Genomic DNA, 25,958 nt, shown 5'->3' with positions numbered 1-25,958 from the left:
TACATTTTCAGTAATGGAAAATAAAATTTGATATTTAGATAGCACAAGATATTTTAATCTAGAACCATTCTGTCACAGTGTTCCAGCTTTCGTATTAGCGGTACATTTTATCAGGTATTTAATGTTCTTACAGGTTGTCGTGTCAACATCCAATCAACATCAAAGTTGTCCTGACCTTAACACATGCTGTGTACAAGCCCTCTCTCTGTGTCTGTCTAAAATAACCCATGCACACAGCACTGAAAGTTTGCCTCCATTCCCCTTGCCAAACATCAGTTTCTGCTGGTATCTGCACTGCAGTGAGCTCAGAAATGTCGTCCCCTGTGGCATCACCAGGCACCATCTGTATCATCCCTCACAGCGCCTGGCACGACCCCACAGCAGCTCCTATATGAACCCCTCCAGCCATTTCTGGGAGGTCAGTCCAGTCTATCTCTTTTTTCTCTACCCCTAAGTGATAGAGGTTGTGCTCTAACTTAGTGATACCGGCCTTCACAGAAATCTGCCTAAGGGTTGTAGCACACACAAGTGGAAATATTCACTTTTCTGATTACAGACTTCTACCACACTCCCATCCATACACTTTAAACCCATTACAGAATCCAATAATGTATACCCTAGCAGGTGCCATGCCCTCAGGATAAATGTGTAGAATTAGAGGCATGAGTGATTAATAACCCGTAGAGCTCATTTCTTGGCTTCATGTGGAAAAAAATGACTGCCGAGCACTAAGCTGCCAGCCCTAGTCCTCTCTAAGAGCACATCCGTTGGCCTCCTCAACAGATATGAGTTCATACTAGCTGCTGGAATGGGGCCACCCCATGCTCAAGGTTGGTCTTTATCCCTGCTTTTAGACAGCCAGGTGAGGGACACCAGTCCTGAGGCAGTAATATCGTGACCAAAAGGAAATCCATTCCCCTGGATATATGACAGGAAGCATGTGGGCATATTAAAGGTGCTCTAAGCGATGTCACGCGTTTTTTAGGCTACAACATGTTTTGTCACATACAGCAAACATCTCCTCACTATGCACTAGCTGCCTGTCCCCTGAACACACTGTAAAAAAAAATGCAGCCTCTGTAGACAGCCCAGGCTCCACAAACGGCAACAAAAACAAACTGCGCCAACCTGCACCACGAAACATAAACAGTGTTCCAGCCAATAACGCCAAGAAGGATTTGGGCTGGGGGTTGGGGGGTTAGTGCACGGAAGGGAGGGGACGGGATGAGGAGGAGGGAGAGGCAAGCTAGCCTCCGTTTTGTTTGACAATACTTCGAAGTGACGTCACCCGACATCGCTTAGAGCACCTTTAAGTACAGAAGAGTTAAAAGAGTGTCCACCTCCACTTCAAAATCCTAGGTCCAATCACCTGTAATGTGCCCCCCTTGTTCTTAGTGACCCATTCCTTTGAGCTGAGGTATGTCACGGTCTGCCCGTGAATTATTGTTTCGTTAGTTTTTTCTCTCTGTTCTGTTTGTATCCTGTGTGTTGGTCTGTGAGTGTGTGTGTGTGGTTGTGAGCGTGTCATCCAGGGGCACCTGGATCTTTCGACACAGCTGTATGTGGTTAACCATTCAACTCTGCTTAAAGACTCCTGGGGTGTTTCGCAATCTCAAGAATGCAAAGAACGGACTTGTGTTCTTGGGGAGAACGTTCTTGCTGGTTGTTCTTGGAAGAATGAACCCGCAAGTTCACAAGCACAGAAAACGCTGTTAACAGTTTGAGACGATGCGTTCTTCCTGTTATTGCTCAACACCCCCAGCACAGAGGCTACCTGCAGTGCTCCAAAATAACAGCTAGAAATAAAAACCACAACAATATTACCACTTTGTATTTAAACAAGCTCCGGACAAGAAAACCTCATAATGCTACAACTATTGCAATAATATTGAAAAATAAAACTAATTGAGCTTTCATTTTATTGTTTATGGTTTAGGTGAGCGCTGAGCGTTACTGCGCAGCCTCCAACTGAGAGAGACGACGTAAATGTGATGTGAGCAACGTGTCTGAAAGTTGTAAGTCTTCTGGTAGCTGTGCTGAGAGAAATCTCAATCATTCCCAATCTAGCAGAGACAGAGAGCGTAGGTATATGTAAGGAGATAACATAGGCACAGGCTAATTATTGCTAACTAAAATGCTAGTTAACATTAGTAATTGCACTTAAACAGCTAATGTGAGACGAAACTGCCTGCGCGCTTCTCCTGTACTATACGGTAATTCCTCTACTATGCGACAGTAAGTCGCGTGGTTATGACACAATCGTTAGCCTATTTTATAAAAACGTCTGCTATGGAGCCATAACGTGAGATACAAGGTAATGGAGCCTTTTATACATTGTCATGTTTCTTTAGAAATAAACAATGGACAAATAGAGTCTTTAAACGCTTCAGATGTAAAGTTATTCGCTGTCAAAGTGGCGCCAAAATGAATGGCAGTCAATGGAATGCTAACGGGAGGTGATCGCTTTGTAGCATTAAAATGGCGCCATAGGAGGTTCGCGGTCCGAGGAGAGGCTTACCCCCTTGGTTACCAACCAATGCATCCTCGGTAAAATGGGCGTGTCAAGAACATTTCCGGGAATCTTAACTGTTCTTGGTGAAATGCGAACTTGTGTATTGGGACAGTACTTTGGCAACACGAGATGACGTTTCACAGGGACACAAGAACACAAGTCAATAAAAGAACACAGAGTGAGAAACGCCTGACGTCCAGCAGCAGATTGTTTTTTCGTTATCAACTACTCTCGGCCGACTCTATTGTCTCTCATATAAATCTACTTGTTCTTTGCTTGGACCTTGAAGTAATTGTTCTTTGTTTGTTTTTCTACAACAGTGTATTTTGGATTGGAGTTCTTACCTGCTCGCTGCCACGCCAAGCCACCAGCTCTGGATTCCTACAGCCCACCTCTCATTCCCCTCAACCCTGCCAACTGAACCAACCACAAGAAACACCCAAACAACTTACTCTGTGTCCATAAGATTCATTAAAATCTTGTTGCACATTCCACTACTGAGTCTGAGTCTGCATCTGAGTCCAGATAAACATAAAAACCTAAAAGAGGTATACCTAGAGTAATTTCAGCCCTGTCTCTTTCCACTGAGGGCCATTTGTTAGCTGTGAGAGAGAAATCCAAGCGACAAATTGCACTATGTTGTTTTTACTGGACTTGAACATGGCACCATGACACTACCTCAAAACAATTGAAAACTGGGTTGTCCTTCATTGCTCTTGTGTCTTGTTCATTCCGAACTAAAATGGGTCATCATCATTGGCAGATAAAAAAGAAAAATGACCTACTTAGACCTTATTCAGCTGCACATACCCCCTGCAACTACTCCATAAACAGGAGCCAAACTGAGCAGAGCTCTAAGATCCCCTGAGTAACCTGAACTGGCTTGTTTGAGCTGCTATCCACCTTTATCAAGCGTCACAAAAATGGTTAATGCGTGAAATTAAATGTTGCATGAATACAAAACCCAAGAGCATGATGGAAAAGAGCAGACAGGTACAATGAGGTGAAATAAAGCTGAAAGCAAAGGAATAGACAAAGGGAGCGGGGAGAGGGAAAAGGCAAGGCAGATAAAAAGGAACAAAGGAGACAAAGTCAAAAACGCATTAGTGAGGAGAAAGGAACAGGAGAAAGAGAAATGACAGAAAGCAGTTAAGGTAATGATAGGGAGTATTAAAGGGAGAAAGAGTACATAAATGGGAGAGAGAGAGTCTGAAGTATCTATTTTTTTTGTTTTATTATCTTTCACCATAACAGGTGGATTCTGCCAGGGGTAAGCGGGGTAATAATGTGACCCGATAGGATATATTAAATTGAACTCAAGACAAACACCCTCACTTTACTCTGATATGACCTTAAGGAGAAAATCTAAATCAGAATGTCCACAGCCATAGTTCTCACTGTATGCTCCTCTGTAAGCAGGTGGCATTTTAAGACGAAGTGACCGAGCACGGTTGTCTCAACTTTAGCAAGTAACATTGGTGTCTGTGACCTAACGTTACCCCACTGTTTCTTGCAGGTGAGAAATTGGAAACAGCCCTCCTGGTTCCGATGTGCCAAATAATGAAGGTAATTAGCTGCGTAAGATAGATAGCCAAAACCTAGAGACCAACCACAATGTTCTGCAAAGAGATAATTAAAAAGCAATTGGCAAGAGATTTTCATACACTTCTATTATTACCTTGCACAGTAGAAGGAAAGACAGCAAATGAACGCCTGGCAGAGGTTTACTTCTTGGTAATGGTGTTTTTCTGTTTTTCAACCATCTGCCAGCTGTGAGAATGTTCCGAAGGTGCATTAAAGAAATGCCTATAAACCAGAGTATGTTTTTCTCCCATCCGCAGCGCTGATGAGGAAGGTCTGCCGATGCGAGACTACATTTAAACCAATCACAATCGCCATGGCCGGCGCTAAGCGCTGTATGGAGCAACGGCGCCTCTGCAAAATATCCTCGGGAAGGAACTGGTTTCGGTGGAACGTGTACGTTCAAAGGTTGTTTTGTTTTTTTGTGCAACAGAAAACTCAGATTGGACAGATAGTCTAGCTAGCTGGCTGGATTTACCTTGCAGAGATCTGAGAAAAGGTTAATCGTAGTCCTCATAAACATTTTTAGCAAAATTATTTAGCCTGCTAACGTAAAGTTTCCCCTTTAATCACCCCTTAAAGTAAAAAGGTAGACATTTTGGGACGTATGTTTATTTGCTTCTTTGAAGACGGAGAAGATGGATATAACTCTGAGAGTGGTACTGATCTTTTTATATAACTCTCGACCAGAAAGCGAATATGGGTATTTCCCCAAATTTCAAACTATTCTTTCAAGTATACCTTCACGGAAGGAAATTTTCCCTCATTAAAGGAATAGGTAGACATTTTGGAAATATGCTTATCAGCTTTTTTGAAGACATGTAGATGAGAAGATGGATATAACTCATATCTGAGAGTGGAATTGATCTTCTATATATATATATATATATATATATATATATATATATATATATATATATATATATATATATATGTATAACTCTTGACTATGAAACGAATAAGGGTATTTCCCAAAATGTCAAACTATCCTTTTGAGTAGCTTTAAAAAAGAAATCTTATTCCACCTGACAGTATCACATATATATCCCATGAAATATTATGAATTGTATGTGAGAATTTTTATGTGGCTTCACCATTCCATCAAATGGACATATTGTATTTTAAATGTCTCAAATTCAGCCTTGTGTAATAGAATTTTAAATAAATACAGTATGTGTTTGAACAGTGTTTGTAATGAGTGACCCACTGGTCGTCATAAACCTCCTTCCTGCCAAAATAATGTGACTGCCTGGTAATCTTTACTTTGTCGCTTTCTTTACAACCACCACTGACCCACTTTTTCTTGCTCACCCATGTCTTTCCCCCGAATAGCAAAAAAGAGAAGAAGTGAGGGGAAAAGAACTGGATCCATACATGACGTAAGAGTGAGAAAAAATAAAGCCGAAAAACAACACGATGTGGTTTAAAAGAGAGAAAGGTGCAAAAACTACAAGAAAGAAAAGGGTGAAATTTTGGAAAGATTGATGGACAAGAAAAGGTGAGCTAGTGAGTTCGATGCAGAGAGAGAGAAGAGAGAGAGAGAGAGATCCGATCAAACATTCAGGTGGTGTGGCCTTGTAAAAAAATCCCTGCCAATGAAGAATGCACTCAGCCTGGAATTTATTCATAGATGTATTTATAATGCATGGCCAGAATGAATGACTTCCCATGCATCTGAGCATATAGCATGTATGTGTGTGTGTGCGTGTGTGTGTGTGTGTGTATAGCCTATACATGGCTGTGCAAAACTGTGTGTTAAGTGTGTGTATAATCCCCCCCCCCATGTGCAGTCTGTCTGGGAGACAGGACAAGTGCTGATTGATGAGAGAACGTTTGTTTTAACGAGGCTCCGGAGTGGATTCACCTTGAGAGAGATTTCTCACTTTACACTGCTTTTACTGCTATCTGAAGACATCTGAAGCATACACCATCAGTCTGCTGCTTGTGTGTGTGTGCTCATGATGTCTGTTTACCTGTGTGTGTTTTGCTTGTGTATATTAGTGCAGTATGTGAGAGTTTTCTGATGTGCCTGCATTTTTGGTGCGCCTGGGTTAGTGTGTAACTATAGTTGTGTGTTGTTTGCAAGCGAGTGAGTGAGGGTGTGTGTCCTATACATTATTGATTATGGACCATTTTAGTTTTTTTGTCTTTTTTTTTGTCTCTGCCATTAACATTCCTGTCACTTATTTCCTAAATATATGAAATCATCTATGAATTGATTCATTAATTAGTTAATTCATTAAATTACTTCTCCAGTGTATGAATGATAAGCAGCAGTCACAGTCTTTGGCCATATTCGTTACACATGAAGAACCTAATTCAAAAATGATCTCTACTTAAATGATAATTTCATCTTTGGTTAATGTTTGATATTTTAGAACCGATATCATTTAAGGACTCAAGCCAAAACTCAATATCTAAAAATAATCTATGTCACAAAAAGTAGATTGATTTAGATATAGGCCTATTATGTTTTAAAGTGGAATCAGCCTATAAAATACCTTCCATGTGAATGTAACACCTCCCAGGCTCATACTCACACATTACCAAATACAGGGCCGCGGTGTCCTCAGCCAAATGAGGAATCATTTAATGTCATTGTTGTTCCAGTCAGATGATATTGAAGAAATGCACAACTGTTTTGGTGTCAGGTTTCAATTTCTCCCCTGTTTTTATCATCTCACTTTTAGACAGCAGGGTGGCAGATATAGTTTAGAAGATCCTGGTTTATCCACCAATACTGTACATGTTTTAAGTCTAAGACTTAGACTCGGTAGTTCTCCCTGTGGAGGGGGATCAATGAAGCATCTAATTGTCTCACTGTTAATGCTCCATTAAACAAAATTAAGATTGAACATTAAAATTGTCTCCTTCAATAAAAGTCTCCTCCTATATGGGTCAGTGGTGTTAATGCAGAACTGTTTTAGGGGTTCTTGACATTTTAAAGATTCCAAGTTTACATACACCCCCAAAATTAACATTAGGCCAGCAGAACCTGTTTTATAAGATTTATTTTACTCACTATATTGGGAGAATTTAGTTTCTGTTTTGTTTATTTGATATTAAATTAGACATCTGTTCAGCACTGTTGTAATCACATAATGATGGTTACAGTGAAGAATAAAAGCAGTGATGGGAAGTCTCTTATTGGAATAATTTCCACTGAAAAAAACTGAGAGTGAAATTGAACTATTTCTGAATTTGCTGGAGAACCATAGAGTCTCCTTTACAGACGAGACTGCCTTTGAAAACCCCCTTCATGTGTAGAGCAATTTACAAAGAAAACGCGTTTCCACTTCTGGCCTCTAGGTGTCCCCGTAACAAATTCACGCCAGTGTTCAGTCCTGCTGGGTCATCTGTGTGCTGCATGCGCGCTCTTTGACTGTTTACAGCATCAATTGCGGAAGACGCTTCAGTCTGTGAGTGAGTTTTTATTGAATACTTACTAAGCAAAGCAATGACAGGCTTAAAATGTAAAGTCGGTTTATTGACAGTGAAACATAGTGTCGGCAGGCATGTGTGTTGTTTCTATCAGAATAGTACGGTTTTATCTGTGAAAAGCGGGGAGCAGCGTGGATCATTGCTCCAATGCCTCGCCATACATTTGCAAACAGCGGCATTAAAGCGTTACAGCGTGTTATGACACTGAATAAACAGTCGCCTCTAAGGCGAAAGCCAAAGTCCAGTTCCCCAAGGAAGTGTTGCCTAATACGCGTCATGAAAAGTTGCATTATTTTTAGCAGTAGATAATGCATAATGAGATCTTAATATACCCTAACGAGCTGCTGCATTCAGCCCAATATTAACACTGCTCAAAGTGTAGTGTATTATTTCAGCACCTGGAGAAACCCTGGAGGCAAAACACCGGTGGTTGATTGTTGTGGCTTGTTGTTGTTGCTGCTGCTAAAACATAAACATGTGTATAATTAACCAGATTTAAAGTGATAAAAAAAAAAAAAATGACCATGTATATTTGGACATCTGTAAAAGCACTTGTGTAGGCTAATATTCATACCCATGGCAGCAGATGTTAGAGACTTTTATAATACATTGTGGGGACAGTTTTATCATAAAACAAATTATTTAATTACATTTAGAAATGCATCTAATATGTTTTACTTTTAGTGAGGTTGTGGAAAGGTACCTCAATTTTCAGAGAAGAGGTGTGGGCAATATAATGAATTCCACTTTATGTTGGCTAAAGTTCAACTCGTTTGCCAAATTACTATAGTGCAGTTATACATTTACTTAGGTTATCATTTACATAGTCCTGTTTTTTAATTTGGGGGAAAAAATAGACTTAGCTGTGTGCCACAAGTCTGTGGGTAGGAAGGAGGAATGTTATTACTGAGGGGAGGTCCAAGGAGGTTGTTAAAAGTAAAGGTTGTTTATGCTTTCTTAATTAATGGTTTGCTCTGTTCTGCTCGCTGGATTGTAAAGCTGAAAGGTGAGCAATGGGAGTGCTGGCAAGTCGCACTGTCTGCTTTATGCTTTTGTTGTTCATTTATGTTTCAAAGTGTGGCGATTAGGGCTGCAACAACGAATCGATAAAATCGATAAAATTCGATTATTAAAAAAGTTGGCAACGAATTTCATTATCGATTCGTTGTGTCGCGTGACACGCCACTCAGTCCCGGAGATTGCAATTGAGTTGAGTGCCGTGCGGTGCGGAGCGGCGTGGAGCGAAAGAGAAGAAAAAAGAGCAGAGCGGGGGTAGAGGAAATACGGAGAGAGACCGGACCCTTAACGTTGTTCTGAAACACATGGCGGAGGCAGAGAAATCAGTACGACCTAAGTCATCCAAGGTGTGGGAGAATTCACACTAAATAAATCAAAAACGTTAATTGCAAGATAAGCAAACGCGACATGGCATGGCACGGGCGCACCACGGTGATGATTCAGCACCTAAAACGTAAACATGTTGGAGTCCTTGATGAGGAGGAAGGGAGTTCAACAGCAGGGTAAAGCCACTACAGAATCCTACTTTTGTTCCGTTTTGAAGTGAGGAACGTAACGTCTCTCTTCTGGTGCTGGTGTGGTGTTTACTCGTTATCCAGCTGACTAGCATGACAAGCTAGCGTTAGCTCGTTAATAACAGTAGTAAAGCAGGACTAAAGACACGTTTTTATTCACTCGCCTTTTTTGGCCTATTCATTTTTCAATCTATTGTCATGTATATATTCTGTGCTTTGTCCCATATCAGTTATTGTTGACATATATATTTGTGTGTGTTGTACTTTTTAATTTCATTTTAAAGTTCTTTTATAGCACTTGGTCATCTTAAGCTGTGTTTAAATGTGGTGTACAAATGAACTTAACTTGCACTTACTACAATGATGGTAATAATTGAATGAATAAGCTTCAAGTGAACGTGTGTGTGTGTGTGTGTGTGTGTGTGTGTGTGTGTGTGTGTGTTTTGTCTGTATCTGCTCTTTGAGTTACTTACCTTTACACAACTATTAACTAAAACAACAAGTATGTATGTATGTATGTATTGAGTTGATGTAAATTAATGCTTTTTTGTTTTTTTATCCGATTCATCGATTAATCGGAAAAATAATCGACAGATTAATCGATTATTAAAATAATCGTTAGTTGCAGCCCTAGTGGCGATTATAACATTGACCTATTAAATCCAAAAAAGCATAAAATGACAGATTTCATTAATATAATGTATGATATTGGCATATATATATATATATATATATATATATATATATATATATAAAAAGATGTGGCAACACATCACCCCGACCCTCTTCCCCACATCAGACTCTGTACCTTAAGACAGAGCCTTTAGTGTTGCAGCCCCATCCCTCTGGAACCCCCTCCCTGCAGATATCTGAAATGCTACATCCCTGGACATATTAAAAAAACTCCTGGAACACCACCTGATATACCACAGCCTACAACCTCCCTTAGTATAGACACTGTAATTCTGTAAAGTGTCCTTGGGTTTCATGAAAGGGGCTATATAAATACAAGTTGTTATTATTATTATTATTATTATTATTATTATTGTTATTATTATATCCAACAATCTAAAAAGTAGAATTACATCTCATTGTGCCACATTAATAGACAAAATATTGACAAACATTATGGAAAACAATGTAGATAGTGGGCTATTCTACAATGACAACAGTGATCATTTAGCTGATTTTATTGTCTATCATTGTAATTATAGGAAACCCAAGGATAGTAGTCATCTCAAATACAAAAGAGTAAGAACTGCGGAAAACATAAATGCTTTTAAAGAAGAGTTACTGAAACAGAACTGGAAAGTATTATACGAGATCTTTACATTGCTGTATGACAAAAATTGTCAAAAACAGACAAAGGCAAACAAATAGTCCATGGATCACTAAGGGTGTATTAAATGCCTGCAAAAAGTAAAACACACTTTATAGAAAATTCATTAAGTATAGTACCCCAGAAGCAGAAAGTTGATATAAAAAGTACAAGAATAAATTAACGAATATTATGAGGAATATAAGAAAGAATACTAAATGTTACTAAAATGTTAGATGATAATAAAAATAATATGAAAGTTGTATGAAATATTCTAAATAGTATTATAAGAAATGGAACTAAAAATAGAAATACAAGTTACCCAGAATGTTATATTGAAAATGACAAGAACATAAATAACATGGAAGATGTGGTTAATGGTTTTAACAATTTTTTAGTAAATGTGGGACCAGATAATAAAAATCCAGAAACAACAGAAGGGGTAGATGCTGATCATGGAATAGTAATCCTAGCTCTATTTTCCTTAGAGCAGTTGAAAGGAATGAGATACAGATACATTTTCTGTCAAATGACTAATCAATTAATCGATGAATTGCTTCAGTTTTAATTATTTTATTAACTAATTTTGCTGCTTTAAGGGTTTGTTTCCTCTTCCACAGCTAGTAGACTGTCCTGACTGACTGGTGATACTACCATTATCATGGGCAATGTATTATGTCAGTTAGACCTGCAACGATTAGTCGATAAATCAATATGGAAAGAAAACCAATCTGCAACTATAAACGATGAATCATTTTAGTCAGCAGAAATTCCAAATGTTCTGTGGTTGCAGCTTCTTCAGTGTGAACATTTGCTGCTTTTCGCTGCTCTATATAATTGTAAACTGAATATCTTTGGTCAGACAAAACAAGAAATCTGATGATGCCACGAAGATTAAAATTTTTTAGACCACAGAATAAATCAAGAAAATAATTGGCACAATAATTTGTAATTGCAGCTCTAGTGTGAATATTGTGTCTTAAGCATAGACTGTATAAAACGGTCTTAAGTTACGCGGTGATATATAGCGTCATCGTGTGCATGTTAGTGTTTGTATTTTGTCTGCTTGTTTCAGGGGGAATAATTAGGCCAGAGGAAGGCGGGTGATAAACTGGGATTGGAGACAAGTTGGAAAATGAAATGACTAAAAAAGATAAATGCAAGAGGAGTAGCAACAGCGTCTGTCTTCCTCTCCCCAGTTCCAGGTGAGTCGGCTGATTGAAGACAGGCTCCTTTGGATCCTGGCCATGGATGAAGAGTTGACGCCTTTGGACTGCCTGCTGCCCTCAGGTACTGCCTTTCAAACACACATTCCCTTGGCGCAAACACACATACACGCAATCAATCAAATATGCAGGTCCATGCACGTATCGTGTGTTCCCCCACAAGCCACAAACTGAACAAAGATCTGCACGCGTCTAATCAAAACACACATTTACTCACATCACTGTCACACTTGTCTTCCTCTCTCTGCTCTCCCAGTCACTCTGACACACACAGACTGTCTTGGTGGAATTAAAAGTCCAAAACATATCACTGACACTTTCATACAACAATGTGTGTATGAGATGCACTTCCTTTTGTCTTTTTTGTTTGGCTGCGTAAATAATCTTTATTAAATGAGGGCCTGATGTGTATGCTTGTAATTTTAGCTGTTTAAGGAAAACAAACTTTGAGGAGGTGTTTTTGATTATTGAAATATTTCCCCAAAAAATAATCTTGTTCCTAAATAACATCCCTGTCATCATTTGTTCAAACGCAACACTAGAAACCCAAGTTCAATCTGACATTTGACTGAAAAAGTTCCACCATAGTACGTTTATTCTCTCTTTTCCAAAGGCATGCTTTTGTAGCAAGATTATTTCCCCCAAAGATGTTCTATATCTGAGAAAAAGAAACCCTCCAGATGGTCACTGACTGCCCTACAGACCTGAGGAGGAAGCTGGTTATAGCTGCCTTTAGCCACTGCTCTCAGGTCAAGGTTTATTGAGCTCCCTGGAGGTGTGTGTGTAAGAGTGTGTGAGTGTGGAGGAAGGAAAGCTGTTATGAGCCTAAGGGCAGGTTTTACCCAGAGCTGTAAAGGTCAAGGGCATGGTACAACAGTTTGGCCTGTAGAGGAGACAGCGGGCACATGTAGTTCTCTCTATCTCTTATGTCTGTCTTGTATTACACCTGTTACCATTCCTTATTTCCATGTAGTTCTTTAGATTGATTTGATAAAGAGCTACTTTTACATGAGAAGTATTTCTGCCTTACACGCTTGTACATTATAATAGAGGGGGCTGCGGGGTTGCCATTGTTTGAGTGACAACAGATGTCCAAATTACATTGTGGTGTGGGGTATGACACTGGCTAGAAATATTATCCACCCACAGAAAGATATAAATAGAGAGCTTAGGAGTGAAAAACAAATGTTCTGTCCCCAGAAAGCTCAGGCGTGTCAGAGCTTTTGCCTCTCTCATCCTTCTTGGATTCATCGACACACAGGCACAGATGAACCTGGTTTATAGACATACAGTAAGCATACTGTGTCCAGTTTACTGACGAGGTATAGATGGATTTCATGTATCTCAGTAATTTGTGGTGTTGCATTCTGGAGTAATTTATTATTATTTTTTTTTTTTTTTTACAAATAAGTAATTTGGTGCATCCACTTTCCTTCAACCTGCCGCTGCTGTTTGGACAGCTGAATAATCTAATTTGACAAAACCAAAGTCACATTAGATATAAACACTCCAACATTGATAAAAACCCGGTTCATCATGCCTCTGTTCACTTTTGTTTAAACCTGTCTTGGCTGTGGTCTGATCACTTACTGTATTGTGGCAAACAGCATGCTCTTAGACTCCCTGTGATCTTTGACTATAAGTTGTATTGATTGCAGACTGCCAAAGGATGAGCTGCAAATGGGGATACAGAATGTGTTTGGTTTCCATGTAATATGAAGACTGTTTTTTTCTTGTATAGACAAACTCACATAAGGGCTGATGATGAATCTACCAATTAGTCCATCGAAAGGAATTAATTGTTTAAGTCACTTTTTCAACCAAAACCACCAAACATTTTCTGGTTCCAGCAAGGATTGGCTGCATTTCTCCGTTTGATATAATTTTAAACTGAATATCTCAGGGTTTTGGACTGTTGGTCAGACAAAACAAGCAATTTGAAGACTCTCTTCTGACTCGTGATGGACATTTTTTTTTTAACTATTTTTCTGACATAAATTAATCAATTAATTATAAAAAAAAGAAATCTTCAGATTAATCAGTAATTTAAAAATAATTTGGTGTAGCCCTAGAACGTAATTCGTCCCATTGTGATCAAATGATGAGTGCCACTGAACAGACCTAGTGTATCAGTACTGCATTATGTCATTATACAGTATTAATAGTAGTGTAGGTTGTATTATGGTGCATTGCTCTCCTCTGTCTTCCTTCATTTGTGTCCCTCTCCCTCTCTGTCTCCATTGATTGCTGTTTGAAGGTTGTAATTCCCCTTCTTAGACTACAAAGGCCAATGTAATTGTGTAACGTAATTGTACTCCTGTATGTGTATGTGTACATGTGTGTATATACTTGACATTCTCGCACGTGTGTGATTTGCGAAGAGCAGGAACACAGAAATGCTGTTGATTATATGCTTGTATATCTCCAAAATCAATAACACTCAAAGGCCAACATCAGTCAAGAGACACTCATTTCTGATAGGACGCTGTCAGCAATTCTGAAGCACCCATTGAAACAAATGTTTACTCAAACATGTTAGCTAAGCATTACAGGCTATGCACTTGAGTTTGCTCAATGTGCAAATCTAAGATTTATTCTACATATTTCACAGGCTGTGCAAATAATCCCCCAAACGGTTGCAGAACAGATCAGAACACACACACACACACACACACACACACACACACACACACACACCCTCCTGATTATCATTTTCTTGATACATCTGTCACTTTCTATCAAAGGTGAAATATGTGTTTGAGATTCCCTGTATCATACACTTGTAAAATCTTTCTCCCAACTGTACATTATAGTGAAACACTTTTTCCCCTATTTGATGAGTTTAGAGAATATTTGTATGGTTTCTTTAGTTTCATCTCCTACAGGAAATGCGTAACTAGACTCTCGGTGAAGAATATAAAAACAGCCCCATGGATGTCTGCATTTTAAAATCCCTAGTGTGCAAAGTTAGCCTTTTAAATTTCCTCTTTAATTATATAGTTATTATAATTATGAATACATATTCCTGAAATAACTGTGTGTGTGTGTGTGTGTGTGTGTGTGTTATTTATGCTGTCTGGCATAGAAAGAATCCCAAGGTGACATTTCTTTGAACAAGTGCACAAAAGGCCACACACCACCTTGTGTGTGTGCGTGTGGGTGTGTGTGGAGAGGTGAGTGTTTGTGCGACGAGGGGTTATCTGAAAAGTCACGGCTGGTTGACTTTGCCTTTTGTTCTCTGTACACCTCGAGCCAATTAAGAGACAGAACTGACAAATATACTCCTCCTCTTTCTTCTCCTCACCTAGCCCTCCTTGTGTCCCTCTTTCTTTTCCTCCTCCTGTGTGTCTTCTCTTTATCCTCTCTTCCTTTTACCACACTCTGCTGGGGTTGACTTTCCTATTGGAAATGACCTTTCAGTAATGTAAACTTTTTAACAACATCAAGCCCGGTGCTGCAACAAAATCTTAAACCCAATGGACAATTCTTTTTCCACACTTTCTCAGCCAAGTCAAAATGCATCTTTACACTTTTTAATCCAAAAAGGGTGTTTTTCAGGATGCAAGGTGATGCGCAATGAGAATTTCATGACACCTAACGTATATTCTTCTTCCTTTTTCACCATTGCTTTCTCTGGCCTCCATCTGCATTAATGATGTATTATGAAAGGTGCGTTGGGAAAGATACAAGGCTTTTTGTCATGTTGTGTTGTTCCAAACCTAGAATCCACTTGTGTGGAATTTAAATAAGTACAGTTTAGGAAAAAGGGAAGAGGGCATGGTAATTACAGAGTGTTGCTTAAGCTTACATATGACATTTTGGCTTTGCTAGAAAGGGCACCAACTTTAAAAATGGATGAGAAATCATTCATAAGGGCAGACCTGAGAGGGAAAGATAAATGAGTAAGCAGGGAAATGGCAAAGTTTGAAGGCAAGGGGAAGAGAGGTTGTGCTTCAGTCTTTGCTCCAATAAGGCTTTTCTAGCAGCGATGTTTTTACTTTTTCAATGCAAACATTTCACTTAAAAAACAATAAAAACAAGTATATAAGTAGTTATATAAGAATATAAGTAATAATACGGACTTTGACATTGATTGTGATCCTGGTCAATGAAGGTACTGTAGTTGAGGAAATTGTTGCATCATTTGGATAGACATTGTCTATACTTTGGTTACACTTAGTTATTTTCTGATGTTGCAAACTCATTGGATTGAGTGGGAAAATGTTTTGAACTTTTACAAAACCAAGATTGAGCATCCTGACTGTTTTGGAATGGCTTCTGTTTTTAATCCTCCCTCTTATAATCCTGTCTCTGTGTGAAGCACGATAAGGACCTCACCATCACAACATTGTTTTAGTTTAGTTTTTTATTTAACACATTCGGCGCCACAAAAACAGCCTCCAATCTGTATTTAAAAAGGTATTTTTTTATACATGAAAGCAAAGAGTGATGTGTTGTGCTTTTGCTATGTGTCCATTACACTCCATCGTCTGTAGTGTCTCTATCTGATTGATCGTGATTTATACCTTTCCCTTTTTCCCCCTCCTATCTTCTTGTGCAGGCACGCAGAGGATCTGTCTGATTATTCTGAACCAGCCTCTTGATAAGGACTACCTGCACATCCTCTGGAGTAAAGGTATATCTCACACATCCCTAACACAGATTAAACAAGCCCCCTTTTTAGCACTTGGATCCTGTTTGCATTGGTTTGTACTGGGCATGTATTCCCCTGTTGTTTTTGTCAGACTGTGCTTTCTAGCCTGTGTAGTCTCCACTGTGCAAAATCTTAATTACTGCCCTGTCATTGAAAATGCCCCGTCTCTGCCCTCTGCCCACATTTCCTGAGATGTGTTTTAATGAAGTTAAAGATGACATGATTTAAAAAAAAGAAAATATTCATTTATTTTTTTTTGTTTTACAGTATAACTCTTGTGGCTGCATGACCTGAACAATTGATCAAAACAAAACTATTATTCAAATTGCAGTTCCATTGCATTCCCAGCCTGAATATGCAGCATGATTCTGTTGCCCCTGAGGCACTGCCTTTTCTGAAAGCACTCTTATTGCAATTGTAAGGTCTCAAGGTAACATGAATAGCACATTCATTCAGATTCATTCAAGTGTGTAAACATTCATTATAGCTAATTGGTTGGTAAATAATGTAATAATGTAAACACAGGCAGTGGCAGTAAGTGTCCACTCAGCGGGGGAGTGACAGAGTGGATATTAAAAACCCACTGGACCCAAGACCCCTGCATTCAGTACGTGGGCATTTCAGTCATAACAAATCCACCCTCAGAACTGACTGAGCTGTTGCTTACATCTTGCACCCTTTCATAAGAGGGGAAATGGTCTTGATTTCCTTTCAGTCGATTCACTCAGTACAACACATATAGTATTGGATATCAGGCCCCCGCGTGACCTGACTAAAGACACCTCTATTCACACCTATAAGGCAGATGATCTGTGGTACACCACAGTCATCCTTCAGTTCTTACGCTCTTCACCTCGCTAAGTGCACCTCTGCCGAGTCAGGCTAGCTAGCTACTGCTAGTTAGCTCTGTTTCTTTAGTAGGCTACTGCCAGCTCGAAGTTAGCTTAACAGCCCCTGTTGGTGTGGGGCTGTAAAGCCGTGGGGCAGTGCAGGATTTTTATTAGCCACCGGCTACCCGCGGAGCGCTAATTTAATGAATATTTTATCTACGGGCTCTGTGTTTTGGTATGAGCACCAAGCCTAAACAGGCAAAGAATCCTGGCTCCAGGCCTCCCAGCGGGTAACTGGGTATACCACATGGAGCCGTTATTTTGTTGTTCTGAAGAAAGGGGGAGGGGTCTGTCCTATTCTTGATCGAGTGTTAAACAAATACCTGCGAACTTACAGATTAAAAATGCTAACACTCAGACAGCTTCTGAGTGCTATCAGTCATTGGTTTGCAACAATTGATCTTACAGACACTTACCGGCAATTTCCACTGGATGCGGAACGTCTGCGGACCGGCTCCGCTGCGCAACGACTGCGTGCTCTGCCGTCCGTCAATACCCACTAGGTCCGGATTTGTTGCGGCACGGCTGCGGCCATGACTGACAGCTGTAGTCACGAGGACCCACAATAGCTCACGAATTCACGTAGAATAGAACCACAAAACCAACAGCAGTTTGTTTCCATCCAGGGGAGTAGAGGGGAAACAACTCTGTGCTGTGTTTTCAAGGTGTAGTGCAGGGAAATATGATCCGCCGTGAGCACGGTGTATTTTACTTTGAAAATTAACCAGATTTTTATTTTGTTTCTGTGCTCGACTTCCTGTCCCGCACTATCTGCCGTGTGCTGAATTGCTGCGGAGCTCTCCGGCGTCCGGCAAAAATAGAAGCTCTGCATATCTGCTCCAGAGGGCTGCGGACCACCGCAGCCCTATGTTTATTGTTGAAGATGGGAAGAACTGTGCTCAGTCACTTTTACATCAGCTGCGGACCACCGGAGCTGGGACGGAGTAGGGACGCAGACGTCCCGCAGTCAGTGGAAATACACACATTGACTTTAATGGAAACCTAATGACTCCGCCGACGTTCCGGAGATGTTCCGCAGACATTCTGCATCCAGTGGAAATTGCCGGTTAGCTCCTCTCCGCGTTCGCATATTAGCTTATCTAGACGATTTGGGCTCTGATAGCGAGTTCCAGAGAGCAAACAGCGGCGCAGCTATCACTAGTTCAGTCGCACATTCAAGTACTGGGCTTTTCGGTAAATCTACAGAAAAGTTTGCCGAGTCAGCAGTTTTCTTTCCTCGGGTTGGAACTATGCTCCCTTTCCAGCCGGGCATGTCTGTCAGAGTGCAGAGTGGCAGCGTTTTATCGCTGCCTCATTCAGTTTTAGTTGGGATGTAAACTGCGTTTCTGGACGAGCAGCAGGGAGAGGGGTCTGGACACCGTTACAAAGCAAACTCCACATCAACCACATGGAGCTTTTAGCGACTTTTTTGGCTTTAAAGCATTTTTGTCCAGTTCTGAAAGGCCAGCATGTTCTGATCAGGACGTACAATACAACGGTGGTTTCCTAGATAAACAGACAGACAGGAACCTGTTCACTTCCCCTGTTAAAACTCTCTCGCACTCTGTTGCTATGGTGCAGTGTTTATTTTGTGTCTCTTGGAGCCACTCATGTCCCATGCCTCCTGAACCTGGGGGCGGACCTTCTCTCCAGGTGGGGACCACTTGTGAGACATTTGTGTCTCACGCTAAATATTTTCTTATTTATGCACAACCTTTGCTTATACATGTAGAATTAGCAAAGAACACACTTTCTGTGTTTCTTTCTGCCTCCTTGTCGGGTTCTCAAGTAAAATGAACTTTAATATATCTTCAGTGGTCCTGTCTATTATTTGATAATGTAATTATTCTAACAAAACTTTTAAGCCAGACAGCGGCTGTACCTTCATATTCAAACATGCAGTACCTGTTGCGCAATACAAACTCACTGAATAGCTCCACTTCAGCAGTTTTGGACTAACAGTCATTCCTAGGGGCATTTTTATGTTTATTGTTGAAGATGGGAAGAACTGTGCTCAGTCACTTTTACATCAGCAACCTGCTGGTCACATGTTGTTGGCAATTTATGAACCAAGGAAGTCCCCTAGAGTCCAACCGCATCTTTGTCATTGGTAACGCGAGGATGTAAAAATGGATTTGATTTTCTTTCTGCTTCATGAGTACTCCAAGGCCCTTTATCAGAGTAAAAGACAAACAGAAATTCTGAAACCTCAAAACAGAAGGCTCGTCGTTAAAAGAGGAAAAATAAGTTTTTGAAGGGAAATAGAGCTTCAGACTCCCTGAGGTGTCGCTTCTGAGATGCATTGATGCATAGCAGTTGTGCTACTTGGCTGTGATGTATTTAATATGCAAAGCTGACTTTGAGCCTTTAAACCAGAGTGTCATCGCAACCTGTATCCTACAACTTTTGTTTTTAAATCTGATGAACTGATCAGAAACAGAGCCTAACTGAACAAGTATAACCAAATTAATTTGTTAGGCTCGCAGTTGTTTTATCATTGACATAGTGGAGAGAAGTGGCCTGGATCACTGGTTCTCAACTGTTTTGATGCTTAGACCATGAAACGCAACAAAAACACAGCACACATTACAAAAATGTAATCCACAGACTACAATCAGGGAAGAAGGTTAGTAAACACATAACTTTGAAGGCAAACCACATCAGATTGAAATTTAATGAACCAGCTTTGATATTCTTATCAGCTTAGCAAAACCCAAGAGGCACCTGAACTTTTTCCATCGCACAGCTCTCTTAGTATGCGCTTTTATAGTAGAGGACCTCTAGAAAATGCTTAATGGCATTAGACAAAGCAATTTCTTCATCTGATTTCACACCGAACGTTGCCTGCTGCCCCAAGATAAAGATTCTTTGGATAGTTAATTAAGTGAGAAGAATACAAAATATGGAATAGTTAATTAAGTGAGAAGAATACAAAATATGGAATTTAAAGAAAGAGAAATGTATATAACATTCATCCAAAGGATTTTGATATGGGTTAATTGATGACAAATCTCAACAACGTCTTACACTGAGCAACCACAATAAAAGAGAAGGCCAGTTTTCTGTAGTTCTGCACAATACTCCAAAAATCATATTGCTTGTTTTTCAGAAAATTGCAGTTTTTATATGATTTGAAATGCATTCAAACACCCATTTGTAATTTTTCAGTGCAAACAATATCTACAATGAAAACAGTTTTTCAATGTTCATCTTAAATTGTTTGTTTGCTACCAACGTGGAGAAATTAGACTTGTAATAGATTTTTTTTGCGCCCTATTTATTAGTAACTGGCCTTCAACAATGTTTGGAGATTGATATTTTTCATTTTATATTCTAATTTTCAAATCCAAACTGTGACCAGACCAGCAAAGTTTAACTGATATGGTTATACTCCAGTGATTACATTTTATAAAAATGCAATATGGAGCTATTCCATCTCCTTTTGCTGATTGTTTCACTCGTTTATTCTTATCCCATTCAATACTTACCAGTAATACAGGACCAGAAACATCATCTAACTGCACCATTTTGCAATGTACTTTGACATGACATGATGCAGCTGGATAATGTCATATGGCATGTGCTCCCTGTTAGATAAGGCTACTTATTAAAGTTTCAGACAGATTTTGGGTGGTTTTTGTAAGTGCCACAAGCAATGCTGTGGATGTCAGAAATTGGAAAGCTTTCTTGATCAGTTTTGCTCTGGGCAGCAGTGCACATGGGACTTAAAGAAGTTTTGACAGGATGATGATGGTGCATGAATGGCAGATCTCAGATCTCTCGCAGTGTGATGGAAACATGCTTGTAGCAAGTTTAACATTCCTTACTTGAAATGCCATGTATTTTTAATGTTGTTTATGGGATGAGCAGATGTGCGCGTGAGCATGTCTAAGTGTGTCACTCTCCAGATGGTTGTTCACCTGGAGGCATCGTAGCCAGGTCTCCACCCTTACAAACACACGCACACACACACGTACACATACACGTACACGTACACGTACACAGCACTCTCAGGTTCTCTGATGTGCTGCCCCTGGGCCCCCTCATCACCTGTGGGAGAGGTAGAGCAGCAGGGAGCAAAGGAGCGATAGAGGCTGGAAGAGTGCAACACTGATCAAAGGGAAGCTCATTTACAGGTGCCAAGTGTGATGTTGTGAAGTGGGATCATGCTGCATATCTCACTCACGCACCCTCTCACTCATCTAGTCCATCAGTCACACACTTGTTAATCTTATCAGTCACCTGTTCAGTCAGTCAATAAGTCACTCATTTACTTACTTACAGATGCCTCACTTACTTCACTGTATAACAACACAAACAAGCAAATCAATAAAGCAATCAGCAGAGGTAACTCTCTACAAGAGAAAACCAGGCCTCTGCCTGATTTCATCATTTGTTGATGTGGAGCAGCTTGTTGAAGTTTATGAACATAACCCATCAGCCAGTTGAGTGTCAGCCTTGCAATCAAGGCCGGTTGGGTGATATGGCTGCGCATGCACGCACGCACGCACGCACGCACACACACACACACACACACACACACTCTCTTACTTCCTAAATTTCTGCATTTCTGCATTGTGTCAGATGGAGTGAATGTACACGGAGAATTTGAAGAGAGAAGCTGTTGGTGGGTTTTGATGGCCGTAAGGAAGTTAAAAAGATAATCCCTGTAAAACTGTTGATGGAAACGAAAAGAGAATGAGTGGAAGAGCTGGTGAAATTTTGCCACCAAGAATGACAAAGCGAAGGATAGATGAATAGAGTGGAGCTCGAAAAGAAGAAAATGAGATTTTTGTGCAGGAAATCAATCAAATTTGAGGCAAGGTATAGAGACGGTGGATCTGGAAACAGGGTGACAGGTGGAGGGGGAGAGGTGGACTGATAGATGAAGGGAGGACATCAAGGCATCATAATAAGGATAATAATCTTTTCACCGCTCTCCGTGACCGTTTGCCCTCTTCTGTACTGTGCTAAAGCCCCATACTGATGGGTATTAATCCTTACCGCTAACCTCATCAATACTTGCCTGCTATAGATGTTCCCCACAGCAGTGTGTGTGTGTGTATATGTGTGTGTGTGTATATGTGTGTGTATATATGTGTGTGTGTGTGTTTCTGCATGAACATGTAAATGCATCTTTCCTGCATCAAACTCGGCAAAACAGATGATTAAAAAGCACTGAAATAACAGGTTAAGTACTGTGTGTGGAAGTGCATTATCTCCTGACAACCATATGTATCTGTCATCCAGCAGAGTAAGTGACAGGAGGAGTTGGTTCTGAAGCCTGCAGGGAGGGATTATTATAGCTAGTTAATTTACAAGGTCATCTCCACTGACCGCTTCTGCTGTCTCCGCTAAGCTCACATCGTACCATCAGCAGAATTCATTTGGCTGCTATGTCCCTAGATGTGATTTTCTGTTGAGCTTGTTTGTAAAACCCATACGCTCTGAGGAGGAGTCGGTTAGGCTGTTGCATTTACAGTTGTGGCGTACTTCAAGCAGCTGGCAATTCATTGTTTTCAGTGGAAGAATGACAGTAATTGTATCTTCACTGCCTGTGAATAAAGTGCAGATGGAGAGATAATCTTTCTTAAGTTCAGTTTTAGCCGCTTACGCCAGATGATCGCACAGGCCTTTCCCTTACAAAAAAAGGTTAACTTCTCAATAAGGATGCCCCGGTTTATGTGAATTTGGAGTCAAAAACAGCAATCCTAAAACGAGAGAAGAAGCACACTCTTGACTATTTGACGTACAGACACAAGAAAGCAACAAAACTTGTTATATGGTTGGACATCAGCCTTAACACAGGGAACAAAGTGCTTTGTTGTGACATTTTTAGCATACAGGGACATACAATATAACATAAATTACTAATGCACACACAGCAGAAAAAGGTTTTAAACAATGTAAAGGTTTCCCCCGGCAAGTTGGTTAGATGATCACAGCCATTGATGTTTCAAGTCCAGCTGGTCCATATAACTTTAATTAATTTCAACTTGACCGTATTAAACACGTGTCAATTTGGTGATTCTCAGACTAATGTCTCTGTGTGTGTGCGTGTGTGTGTGTGTGCGTGTATGTGCGCGCGTGTATGTGTGCGTGCGCATGCACAAAGCTAAGTAAATGATTGACAGACAGAAGTAACTGTAAAAATCTGAAAATTATTCAGTTTGTTAGTATATATATACACACACAGATAATGACTGATAGTTTTACAGTCTGTCATCACCAAGCTTGAAGAAGAGTTTCTCTGTTTTTCAAAGTTATTGTTTGAAAGGTTTCTCAGCCTTTGCACTCTGTCAGTGATAATGAGTCATTTACATTCCAATCATTTCTTGACGAGAAACAGCGACAGCAGGGTTATGAATAAAAGCACTGCCTTGTCTTATTTACATCATTGCAAATGCGTCTGCATTCTCTCACTTGGTAAACTCTCAAGCCTGGGATAGTTAGATTTAGAAGGATACCCTCCAAAATAATCATTCCTCTCTTTAAACTAGTCTACTTATTTTACAGTATGTAGGTGTGACACAGAATGCTGTGAAGATGGTAGTTATGCTAAGTTTAAACTCTGCACCTAGATGTGTTATTACAGTGTACAATCTGGAGAACAGAAGTGCAAACTGTAATATTTAATTCATGCCTTTGAGGTGAGCAAATCAAAGCAAATTACAAGTAGAAAGTCTTGATGGTGATTTAACCCTGAAGTGTGAGGTAGGTAGTAGGTAGTTTTGTCTCATTAATAATTAAATACCTTAGAATACAAGGTGATATTCTTCAAGTAAATACCATTTTTGAAAGAAGTTAGTTTTGTTTTTAGATTGTCTCTGACTCCCCAGTTAAAGGTACCCTGTGGAGTTTTGAACACTAAAAGCACCGTGGAGCAATGTTTTCATGAGAGCTTCCCATTTTGTTAGTATTTAGTTTGTGTGCATTAGGACGCATGGACACGCACACGTGGGCAATGTAAACCACACTGACAATGATCATTTCACACCATTCTGCTGATCGACAGTTGGTAACTATGCACAAAGAAACTTAGTAATGCGACATCAAAGGCAATAGAAGAAGACTGTCAGCGAGCACACATGGATGTACATGATAAAGTCTTCAGACTGTCAGAAAAAATCATCTTTGCAAATGTTTTATGAGAAAGGTAATGCATTAAAGGACCTGCACATGCAGACCGGTGTATTCTGATTGATTAAACTTCTGCTTAGATTGAAGTTGGGCCAAACTATGCTGTGGTCTGTGTGAGGGCCATGTATTTTGAACTAATAAGACCTTTCTTTTTTTACAGAAGATATTTTGGCAGGTCATAGCAGGGAAAGGATTGGTGTAATTGATTATATAAAATCTAGAAGGGCACGGAGAGCGCAGACGTCTGTCATGCCCTGTCTCGTATTGTTAACAAAAGGGAAAATTAATTTTTGTATCTGCCCCCTGATTCGGATCCGCTCCACAGTTTAATGGGTTCTTCCTTGGCCCATGCTACTCTCTTTCACTAAGTTTAATGAAAATTGGGCCAGTAGTTTTTCTCTAATCCTGCTGACAAACAGACAAACAAACCGAACTGAGCCATTGTGAACAAAATCTGTTTCATCTGCGCTTTTTCTGCCTTGACAAGTCAAAATGTCAGGTGCAACAAAGCTTATAGGAGACTGAGGGACCAACACAAGAGAAGAGGCCTAGTCAGCCAACGAAAGAGAAATCACCTGTGTGGGCATGCAATTGTGTTCATGGCTTTTAAACACTAGTGCAGTGCGTGTTTGGAGCGCATGCCAGTATTTAATTATAAGCGAGTGTTACACCTTTGCTGTTCCAGGCTTCCAGAACGTGGTCCAGAAGCACAGGGGAGACGTTCGTTCCAGGGTCAGTGCTCTTTTAGGGGTTACACCCTTCACTTTACCAGCAGTATTAAGAACAGATGAAGCCACCGTGTGTTAAGAAGCTTGTTGTTTTATTGTTCACTGAAACTCACTTTACATTGTGACTATCTTTGCTTTCTCTTTTCCATCTCCCTTTTCTTCAAAGCCAAACTAAAATGCTAAGTTACTCTCACTCAGACACCGTTACCGCTCGCTCTCCTTGCTTGACCGCACATTCACTGACGTCACTCCTACCATTCTTGCTCAAACTAATGCTACTCTCGTAACACGCAGTTAATCAGGCGCAGCTCGGCTGTGGTTCATCTAAAGATTCGCCGTGTCCCCTTTTTTCATCTAGCCTTCACACATACAGGTAGCATTTCGGCCAGGGCAGGGGAAGCAGGAAGCCCTTCTCAGCCTGCATAATAAACAGCGTGCAGAATGGCCGGAGACATGCGCAACCACTGGCAACAAAACATCATCTAACGTGTTTGTGTACGATTCATTTCATCATTTGCATGCATCAACTGATGCAGCAATCAGTTTTTGGCTCTCCAAATTTCCTGAAGTACCCCTTGTTAAACTCATGGTGCATTCAATTGCACCTTGTAAATTCTGAGAAACTCAAACTGTTGTTGTAAAATACCCTTCTGCCATAGTAGCTCTTATTGTGGCATTGACAAATTTTTTTTTAAGTTGAATCTAATCAAAATCAAAAGTCAAATTGAATCATGGATTTGGAGAACCGTTACACCCTTAGTCTGTGTTTAACCACTGTTTCCCTAGACTAAGGCTTGCATTCACCAATAAACGAATAATTTGAGCACTGTGAGACAGGATTTTATCACAGTAGCAAACATATGTATATAGTAAAAATACGCTGATCAAGTACAAAGTCAACTTCCAGGAATGTGTGCTTGCACAGTTCACATGTGT

General features: G+C 40.1%; 1 protein-coding gene across 3 annotated transcripts in view; it reads left to right on the top strand.

Annotated features, from left to right (window-relative positions):
* The first annotated feature begins 7,420 nt into the window (after positions 1 to 7,420).
* tpk1 (thiamin pyrophosphokinase 1) overlaps positions 7,421 to 25,958 on the top strand; it is a 76,452-nt gene continuing 57,914 nt past the window's right edge. For 2 of the 3 annotated variants that reach the window (XM_031282008.2, XM_031282006.2), the window contains exons 1-3: positions 7,421 to 7,512; positions 11,584 to 11,674; positions 16,172 to 16,246. In XM_031282008.2, the coding sequence (XP_031137868.1) occupies positions 11,632 to 11,674; positions 16,172 to 16,246 (118 nt within the window). In that variant the 5' untranslated portion in view covers positions 7,421 to 7,512; positions 11,584 to 11,631. Of the gene's footprint in view, positions 7,517 to 11,583; positions 11,675 to 16,171; positions 16,247 to 25,958 lie in introns of all 3 variants that reach the window. The other variant, XM_031282007.2, reaches the window with a different exon arrangement.

Source organism: Sander lucioperca, chromosome 1 (genome assembly GCF_008315115.2).
Source record: "Sander lucioperca isolate FBNREF2018 chromosome 1, SLUC_FBN_1.2, whole genome shotgun sequence".
NCBI classification, from domain to species: Eukaryota; Metazoa; Chordata; class Actinopteri; order Perciformes; family Percidae; genus Sander; species Sander lucioperca.
This window is presented reverse-complemented; position numbering and strand designations above follow the sequence as displayed.